At 38.6% G+C, this 10,259-nt stretch overlaps 1 protein-coding gene across 3 annotated transcripts in view; it reads left to right on the top strand.

Annotated features, from left to right (window-relative positions):
* The window catches only part of STARD3NL (STARD3 N-terminal like), a 103,875-nt gene extending 95,581 nt beyond the window's left edge, over positions 1-8,294 (top strand). For all 3 annotated transcript variants that reach the window (XM_029589519.1, XM_029589517.1, XM_029589518.1), the window contains exons 8-9: positions 4,370-4,441; positions 7,433-8,294. In XM_029589519.1, the coding sequence (XP_029445379.1) occupies positions 4,370-4,422 (53 nt within the window). In that variant the 3' untranslated portion in view covers positions 4,423-4,441; positions 7,433-8,294. The remainder of the gene's footprint in view (positions 1-4,369; positions 4,442-7,432) is intronic.
* The last annotated feature ends 1,965 nt before the right edge of the window (positions 8,295-10,259 follow it).

Genomic DNA, 10,259 nt, shown 5'->3' on the forward strand with positions numbered 1-10,259 from the left:
GGTGTTTTTAAAGGCCAGCTTCCTTAAATTATTTAGAAAACATGATATGGTAATATTTTTTAGCCAGTCGGCCTGCTCCCAGTCTGATGTCATCATCTCTTTCTTGGAATGAGAATGACTCACGCAGCTTTGACCTTGTGATATCAAGTTGCTGAAGGTACATATGGTTTTGCTTTAGTAATAAAAATCCTCAATGGATACACAGACACAGTTTGGACTGTAACAAGGTTAAAACTTAAGCGTTATTTCACTTTGTTGCAATTTATTATTTTGAGTGTCTTAGAATTGTGGCATTAATGGTTTGGTTTACTCAGAATTTACTGTGATCTAATCGTTAAGTATATATGGTCATTAAGATGCATAGCAGAATGTTATCCTCTGATGCCCCCTGGGACACAGAACATCTCAGCTTTGTAATGTTTACAGTAGAGTGGAGGAGTGGAGTCCTCACGGGGCACTACCTCCTCTTGCCACAAGAATGTGAAATCTACCTCTCTGCTGAGATCACAAGATTGAAATGAACATATTTTTCCAAGACTCAGATCTATTAAAGAAATTTGACAGTTTTAAATTATTTTTGTACCCCAAACTAGTATCCTTTCTTGGTATTAGACTATGATATTTGAAATACACCTATAAGAGAAATAGGAAAAAGTTAAAGAGCAAAGAATCTTCCTGCAGTGCTACCCAGAAACTTCAAACAAAGGCAATTGAGAAACCGAGAGACAAAGGAGAGGGCCCAGTGTCAGTTTCAGCATAGTTCACTTTTGATGGGGTTTCCTCTCTGTTTGAAGTCGTCTGCATTTCAGACATCATCAGCCAGCACCTAGCTGAAAGAAGTCTAAGACTGCTAAATAACGTATGTGATGTGTGGCAGGTGTTGAATGATCCCAGGCTCTTACGTTAAACTTCAAAAGGAGGAAATCTAAAATGCTTACAGCAATCATGAAGAATGGTTTAGAATTGTTTTTGGAGTGGAAAAGAAACCACTTGTGTGTGTTGTATGTTCAACCGCATACCTTCAGGTGAGAAATAAGATCTAAATAAGTACGGTGTCTAAACATTTTAGGCTATGGTATGCTGCTAGAGTTTGATTCTCACACATTACTTCAAAAACTTTTCATCATGGGTTATCACCACCAGATATATGGGTTTAGTTATATCACAGTGACTTTTAGAGCTGCCTAGCAGTGTTCACTGCACACACAGCCTTTTAGTTTCTTAATGAGCTGTATGAGAACATATTTTCTAATTTTAGAACTGAAAAATTATCTGAAAAAGCAGACGCTAAGTTCTGTTGAGCTTCAGCCTGCATTGATCTAATAAGCAAGTATAGATTTGAAACCAAAGAAAGTCCATGTTTCCCTTAATGAGCAATTAATTTTCATGTTCACTAAAAAATATATGTATCTGTGTGTGTATATATTGTGTGCAAGTTAATTTTCAGGTTATCCTCCAGCTGTAAGAAACAAAATACTTTACTGAATTCAGGTTATTTTTGAAATATACATTTCATAGAATTTATATTTGAGTTCTTCCTCCCTTTTTCACATCCAGATAAATCAGATTATCTCTTTAGTTAATCTGTTTAATTGCTACAAGACACAGTGTACTTTCTAAAGAAATGCTAATTTTCTTTCAGAAAGCTTAGAATAAAGGTAGCATCTTCACTGTTCTATGCCTGGAATCTCACTGGGGCTTTATGACATCAGATTTTGGGTGTCAGGTGACTGTGTACAATTCTGGTTGCCGCATCTCAAAAAAGATATAATTGCGATGGAGAAGGTACAGAGAAGGGCTACCAAAATGATAAAGGGAATGGAACAGCTCCCCTATGAGGAAAGACTAAAGAGGTTAGGACTTTTCAGCTTGGAGAAGAGACGGCTGAGGGGGGATGTGATAGAGGTGTTTAAAATCATGAGAGGCCTAGAACGGGTAGATGTGAATCTGTTATTTACTCTTTTGGATAATAGAAAGACTAGGGGGCACTCCATGAAGTTAGCATGTGGCACATTTAAAACTAAGCGGAGAAAGTTCTTTTTTACTCAACGCACAAGTAATCTCTGGAATTTGTTGCCAGAGGATGTGGTTAGAGCAGTTAGTGTAGCTGTGTTTAAAAAAGGATTGGATAAGTTCTTGGAGGAGAAGTCCATTACCTGCTATTAATTAAGTTGACTTAGAAAATAGCCACTGCTATTACTAGCAACGTTAACATGGAATAGACTTAGTTTTTGGGTACTTGCCAGGTTCTTATGGCCTGGATTGGCCACTGTTGGAAACAGGATGCTGGGCTTGATGGACCCTTGGTCTGACCCAGTATGGCATGTTCTTATGTTCTTACTGATTTTTATAGCATTTGTAGACATGCGCAGTCCTTTATAAATACACATGAGACATGGTCCCCTGTCCATAGAGCTTACAATCTAGTCAAGACAAACATACCGGACAAGAGACTTTGGGAAAATAATTTATTAAGAAAATAGTTAAAACCAACAAAGCTATGATCAGGAGAATAAGGAGTTAAGATTTAAAAGTAACCTCAAAAAGTGGATTTGAATTAGGCCAAAGAGAGAGAACATGAGGCACCAACTCAAGAATTTTTTTTCCAAATGTGCAGTGCAGCAAGGTAGAAAGCACAGAGTTGGTGATGGCGGCGTTTGGCATAAATAGGAGTGACCTGCCAGATAAGTGAAGTTCACAGCGAAGGGTGTAGGGAGAGGAGAGGTAGCAAGGAGCTGCAGAACGAATGCACGTGGTAGGTAAATAAGAGAAGCTTGAAATATATACCTGGAAAGGGGTAGGAAGCCAATGTACGGACTTGAGAAGAGGGGGTTATACAGGTGTTGTGTCATTGGCAAAAGATAAGTCATACAGCTGAATTTTGAATAGATTGTAGTAGAAAGAGATGGTTTGCTGGGAGACCTGTATGAAGCGCCTTCATATCTCGTTTATGTACAGATTTTTCTTGGGTCCTTACCCGAGGTGCCTTTACTACAAGAAATACAAAATGAGTTAATATGGTAGTTAGTGAAAAAGAGTAAAACAAGAGGAAAGTAGTTGAGGGAGTCCAGTTTTAAGGTAAGCTTGTTTGAAGAGATGCAGTTTTGCTTTTGACTGAAAGTGTGGCCAAAGAAAACGCCTCTTTGTCATTGGGAAGGAATTGGTACTAGGAAAGAGAGAGCTTGAAAACAGGAGGCAGCCTGTTTAGAGTATGGGAGTCAGAGAATAGTGCGTGACTCAAAGTGGACAGAGAGAGAGAGAGACAGATAAATAGAAAAATAGTCTGAAGCAAGACCATTGATACATTTAAAAGTGAAAACAAAAAAATTGCTCAGTACTTCATTGGATTGTGTGGAGAAATGGAATAACATGAATGGCAGAATGGATGAAAATGAATCCATACAACAGAGCTCTGACGAAACTGGCAAGGCTGAAGAGAGGAATCAGGAGGACCATACAGACTGTTTAAAGAAGTCAGTTTGAAGAAGAAGAAATTGAGCTTTGAAAGTAAGAGAGAACCCAGATATTTTAGATATGACAGAGTATTTAACAAAGAATGAAGTAGAAAATGGAGACATGGGTATTTCAACAGAACCCCAAGGGTCAATGGGCCAAACCTGAAAAAGAGAGGAAACTAAAAAGCAAGGTATGGTCAGTAATTTTCATTGTAAAGCATATGTGAGAGACTTAAAGATGTAAACATGTATACCCTGGAGGAGAGACGAGAGAGGGGGGAGATATGACAGACATTGAATTACCTCAGAGGTGTCAATGCAGAGGGTGTGGGCCTCCTTCAGTGGAAATGAGACTCTGGAACAAAGGGGTTCATGGGATGAGGATGAAATATTTCCTTGCACACACTGTGATGGGGGCGTGGAACAGCCTCCCAGTGGAGGTGGTAAAGACAAGGACAGTATCTGAATTTAAGAAAGAATGGGGTAAACACAGGGAATCTCTGTGGGAGTGGTAAGGATGGTAGACCTGAGTAGTTGTTTGGAAGGTCGTATGGTCTTTTTTTCTTCCGGTTATGTTCCTGTGGATAACAGAGTTCCATCGGGTGCCTCTTTAATAACAGCAAAGAAACTGGTGTTTTCAGAAGACTCATTCTGACAAGCAAGCAGAGTGTAACCTGCTATTGCATTAAGCAGACGTTTGGGGTGCAGTTACCAGGTGAATTGCATTTGCTATAGATGCAGTATTAACTAAAATACTCCTATACTGCTGAAAAAATTGATGAGCGGGTAGAATTCCAGCATGAAATTCCTCTTCAGTTAAACATTTTATCTGTAAGAAAAGAACATCTTGATAGACTCCTTATAGTTTCTCTTCAATTACAATTATTAAGAGAGATTTCTTTGTTTTATTGTAGGATCGGATGAGGAAGCGGAAGAAAAACAGGACAGTGAAAAATCAATTGAGTAGTCTGAATGATAAATAAAAGGCAAGTCCACACAAGGAAAGACATGTAACTGGGTAAAGTAAAGAAATGAATTCTGAAATAATTTGCAGAAAATATCCACTGCCAGAAACATACTTGTGTGTTAATTTTAAGCAAAACGATTCAGCAGTTCAGCCAACAGCAAGACTAGACACTTCATACTTTTTCCATTTCTTTGCTGAATTCATCAATAAAAGGAAGCAATGAGTGCTGTTTTAATGGTGCATGGTAGAACTACCACATAAACAATCTGATGAATTTTCTCTGAAGAGATTTAAAAATGAAAACAGGGAGTGTGTTCCACTTTTTATTAAATACATTGGAGCAGGAATATGTCATGGTTGCCCATTGAATACATATTTTGTTCTCACAGAGCATGAGTATGGAGGGAGGAGAGGTGTCTCCACAGCTCAGGTGGGAACAGTGTAAGCAGAACCATTATCTAATAAGCAACCAATATGTATTTTGGCTATGCCATGCATGTGTGGCATTTTTTTAATATGTTAAATAAACTCAACTCACCTGCTCAAGACACATTCGCCAGGGCTCTTCCACCCAGCTGGGTGAGGAAGTGCTGGGTAAAGAACCCTGGCGAATGTGTCTTGAGCAGGTGAGTTGAGTTTATTTAACATATTAGAAAAATGCCACACATACATGGCATAGCCAAAATACATATTGGTTGCTTATTAGATAATGAGGTAATTAATTAATAAATAATGAGGTAATTAATTGATAATATTAAATGATATGATGTACAAAGCAATGGGAGTACAGTTAAGAGTTGGGGGTCTCCTAAAACTGCATTTTTCTCATTTTGAGTACAACCTCTAACATTCTCTTGATGTAGCTTTTCAGCAATAAATTTCCTATGGTTTTTATGTTATTTTACTGCTTATGACTAATTTCGACCCATAATGTTCTCCTGGAGGTCAATATTCAAAAGGGTGTGTCCAACTACCTTCGGACTTAGCTGTACAAACCCCGAGTTTTGAATTTCCTGCCCCTCCAAAGGGGTTAGCTTTTTAGCTGGGTAAATTGTTGCCTGGAAAAGAAGAGGTGGGCGGGGCTTTAACTTTAGCCAGTTATTTATTTATTTTAGTTTTTTCTATACCGGCATTCGTGAAGGATATCACATCATGCCGGTTTACAATAAACAGCGGAGTGACAAAAGAAACAATGAACGAAATAAATAATTGGTGTTAAACATAAAATAGTTACAGTTACAATAAAACAGGGATGAGTGCAACTGGGAGCAAGAGGAAAAATGAAAGGAACTTTAAAGGAACTTTAACATAGTATATTAACCGAGTTACAATGACCGGGGTACATTACAAGAATTATGTGTTTTACAATGATTTGTTCATTTGGAGTAATTGCAGTTTTTTATAAGACGGTAGTGGTCATAAATGATGGTTTTCTGCATGCTGGTAGCACTTTGTTGTTGGTTGTAGGTGTTGGAAGTTGGTTGTAGGTGAGGTGGGTGTTGAGTTTAATCCAAGTCTGGGAAGGCTTTTTTGAATAGCCACGTTTTGAGTCTTTTCCTGAATGTTGGGAGGCAAGGTTCCTGCCTTAGCTCAGTTGGGATGGAGTTCCACAGAGGAGGTCCTGCAGTGGAGAATGCCCTGTCTCTGAGAGTTATGTGAAGGGAGGTTTTGGAATGAGGTACCTGAAAAGAATCTTTATAGTGCTCTCTTATAGGTCTGGAGGATGTATGTTTTTTGAAAGGGATTTGTAGGTTGAGCGGAGCGATTTGTTGGATAGATTTGTATATTGTGGTGATGGACTTGTATAGTATTCTATAATGAATCGGCAGCCAGTGTAAGTCTTTGAGGATGGGGGAGATGTGATCTCTTCTCCGTGAATTTGTCAGAATTCTGGCTGCCATATTTTGAACCATCTGAAGAGGTTTAGTATGTGATGAAGGGATACCTAATAATAGGGAGTTGCAATAGTCTAACTTGGAGAAGATTATTGCCTGAAGGATTGTTCTGTAGTCATGGTTGTGGAACAGAGGTTTTATTCTTTTTAGGACATGCAGTTTATGGAAGCAGTCCTTTGTGGTTTGGTTTATGAAAGCTTTTAGGTTTAGCCGATTGTCGATGATCGCTCCCAGATCTCTGACTTCTGTTTGAAGTTTTGTTGAAGGATTTGTGAGTGGGGAGCTGTTCTCAGTGGATATGAGAAGGAGTTTAGGATTAAATTGAGGCTGGAGAGTTGGTGCTGATCAGTTGGTGCTGATATTCAGATAAAGGTTTCCGCATAAGTCTGGTCATGCCGGACTGCTGTCCTACCATTGTGTGGATAACTTTAGCTGGGTATCTTTGACTTTAGCTGGCTAAATTCAGTTGCATTATGCTGAATATTTGAGTAAAGTTGCCCAAATAACTGTTATGCTGACTGCCTTACTGAATATCGACCTCTTGGTGGTAGTGCCTTTTTAATAACTGACACAAAACAGTATTTCTGCAGCAATAGGGGTCTGAAAGCAAGACAGAGGGAAAAACAGAGCTAGGAAATGGACAAGTTGATATTTACTGCTGTTTACCTACAGATATCATCTGTGCCATCAGAGCCCTTGCAAGAGTTGAGCAAAACAGGCAATCATGGGGGTGGCACCATGCCGCCCTTTTGAATCATTCTGGCAATCTGCAGGCACACAAGCCTGAAACGAAGGGAGGATGGGGAGGCACAAAAGCAGCCCATTCCTGAGGCATTGTGTTTTTTTCCCAGGGACTGCCCTGCATGCCATTGCTCAATTTACAAAACAATCTTATGTTTATTTCCTCAAAATCTTTGATTGTTGTTATATAAGGAGCGAATATTTTTATCAAAAAGTCATACCAGGGCCTGCCTTTTAAAAATATGTCTCTGTGCGTGTCCTTTACTTCTCATTGATTGTGTAGTGTCGCTGGTGCCCTTCTCTCTCTGTCTTTTCACTTATTCTTGCTTGGAGCAATTATATATGCTGTCCTATGTTTTTCCTGTCTCTTACAGGGTGAAATCATGGCTCAACGCTTTTTGTTTGTTTTTAATTGGAACCACAGTGGTGGCCTCTGAAGTTGACACTTTGCAGGAATTGCTTACTGGAGGATGTATGTACTGATTAGAGAGCTAAGGGAATGATCTCTTCATTTGTACTACAGTACCTTCTACTTTTTCTGAATATTAATGCATCCTGTACAAAACAATTATAAAATTGTTCTTTCCAAATTAAATGCAGTAGATCAAGTAATACTTTTTACCAACACGTCAGCCAAACAAAGCATATGCAAACAATCGGGTGTGACCTTGTGCCACATTCTGAGTGACGTAACCCATTTCTTGAACTGGTGGCAAAGCAGAGAGCATGCTTTCAGGACTGAGGGCAGAGGGATTGATGGTATGAAAGCATCTTCTGTGCACCAGCTCCACACATACCATAGAAGCAAGGAGGAATCGCCCAGCATGGCTGTATTATCGGAGATTTGCTGGGAATATGTACAGAAGCTGCATGGGTTGCTAGGCTTCAGAGAGCCATTCTGAAAGGTAAGCATGGGCACTGAATCCCTCTGCAAGGTGTAGCATGGACACTGGATCTTTCTGCAAGGTGTAAAATGTACCCTGCATTGCACTGAGCATCTGGCAAGAATATGACTTAAAAAAATAAGGCTCAGCATTTGAAAAGAAATGTAAAAAAGAAGAGGGAGCAGTGCATAAAGCTTTTTTGCATCCTGTGGAAATTTAATTTCTAAAAAATTTGTTTTTACTATTTTTCCTAAGCTTTTTTATTGCCATGAAATGAATCTTGATTTTTAAAAATTGTATGCAAGCACTTTGTTCAAAACAAATTAATACAATAAAATGGCACATAAAAACATTTCATTTTTGCCTTGAATTTTTTTGAAAGAAATGCACACTTCTTTTTTTGTGTGTGTGTTATTGTTTTGGTGATTAAAACTTCTGAAAGACAGGAAAAATATTGAAAATGATATTCAGGGAAAATCATGTTCTCAAGTTTTGGAAACTTTACTTGTCCTCCAGGGGTCAAGAATTTGGCACCCAAGATTTAATGTAAAAAAAATTGGAATAATGCATTTATGTCACAATACATGAACATAAGATATGGCATACTGGGTCAGACCAAGGGTCCATCAAGCCCATCATCCTGTGTGCAACAGTGGCCAATCCAAGTCATTAAATAGATCCTAAGCTACTATTCCTTAATCATTAATAGCAGTTTATGGACTTCTCCTCTAGAAACTTATCCAAACATTTTTTAAACCCAGTTACACTAACTGCTGTAACCACAACTTCTGGTAATGAATTCCAGAGCTTAAGTATGAAATTGAGTGAAAAAGAATGTTCTCCAATTTGTTTTAAATGAGCTACTTAATAACTTCATGGAGTGCACCCTAGGCCTTCTATTATCTGAGAAAATAAATAACCAATTTACATTAAATGTTCAAATCCTTTCATGATTTTGTAGAATTCTATCATATCTCCCCTCAACTGTCTTTTCTCCAAGCTGAACAGCCCTAATCTGTTTAGATTTTCCTCATAGGGCAGCCGTCCCATGCCCCTTATCATTTTGGTCACCCTTCTCTGCACTTTCTCCAGTGCAACTATATTTTTTTTTTAGTTGCGGTGACCAGAATTGTACACAGTATTCAAGGTGTGGTCTCACCATGGAGCGATATAGAGGCATGATGACATTTTCCGTTCTATTAACCATTCTCTTCCTAATAATTCCTAACATTCTGTTTCTTTTTTGACTGCTGCAGCACACTGAGCCAACGATTTCAATGTATAATGGGTGCAAGATACAAATTTGTGGCAAACAGGAGAACAATAATACACAAGGGGCCTGCTTTATTAAACCTTTATTCCATAGATACAGAATGAGGCAAAAGCTATAGTAAATCACACACCAACATGATTTATAATATTGCCTTGCAGTAGCAGAGATTGTAACTTTTAGAAATGCGCTGGGTTTTTTTTATACATAAAAAGAACTGAAACACTCCACTGAATAATACCTGGCGAATTATCTGTCTTGTTTACAAGGAGGAAAAGACTTCAGAATGCCTATAGTGAGTATGAGATTTACCTCAGCTTTAAATCATCACCAGCCTTGAAAACCTGTGACTTTCAAAATATTAACAGAAAATTTGGAAAATCCAAAACTTGTCTTGAATATTAACGTCAAATATTGGTCCAACATGGCCATTTTGCCAAGAAGGCTGCGTCAACGACTAAGAACTCTGAGGGGAGATAAAAAGTTATAATTATCACCCTTCTTAATACTTGCATTGTGCCAGAGAGCGCTTCCTCCTGAGGTTCATAGGGTGTAAAATGTACAGTGTATGCAACATATCAAGGTACATTAGGAAGATCTTAATTTGTGACTGTTTCTGTGTGTCTTTCTGCCAAGCTCTCTGGAGACTGCATCCACAGCTAAACAAAACATAAGCTCTCTTAACATCCTGACTTTAGCATACTGTTCATCTGTAGTTTTCAGCCCCAGAGAGCTTATACATTGGAAATGTAAGCCTCTGACATGGAGTACCACACTGGGCACAACAATAGGCAACATTGGCCAGCAAAAATGTCAGTTTACTCCACTTTGGACCCAGTAGTTAAATTTCCAATTTAAGCTCACTGAGGAAGGTTCCATTCAGAGGTTTTGTTTTTGAGAACAGCTGGACAGTAAATGCACAATGCCACGGTATATTCTGTGCTTTGCTCATCTAGCTGTAGGTGTGTTTCCTAGAGAACCTATTCGTTTATTTTACTTGCTATTCCTTGTCAAAATGGCCTTAAATGAGAGGATGTGCCCATAATT

This window comes from Rhinatrema bivittatum, chromosome 2, assembly GCF_901001135.1.
Source record: "Rhinatrema bivittatum chromosome 2, aRhiBiv1.1, whole genome shotgun sequence".
Classification (NCBI taxonomy): Eukaryota; Metazoa; Chordata; class Amphibia; order Gymnophiona; family Rhinatrematidae; genus Rhinatrema; species Rhinatrema bivittatum.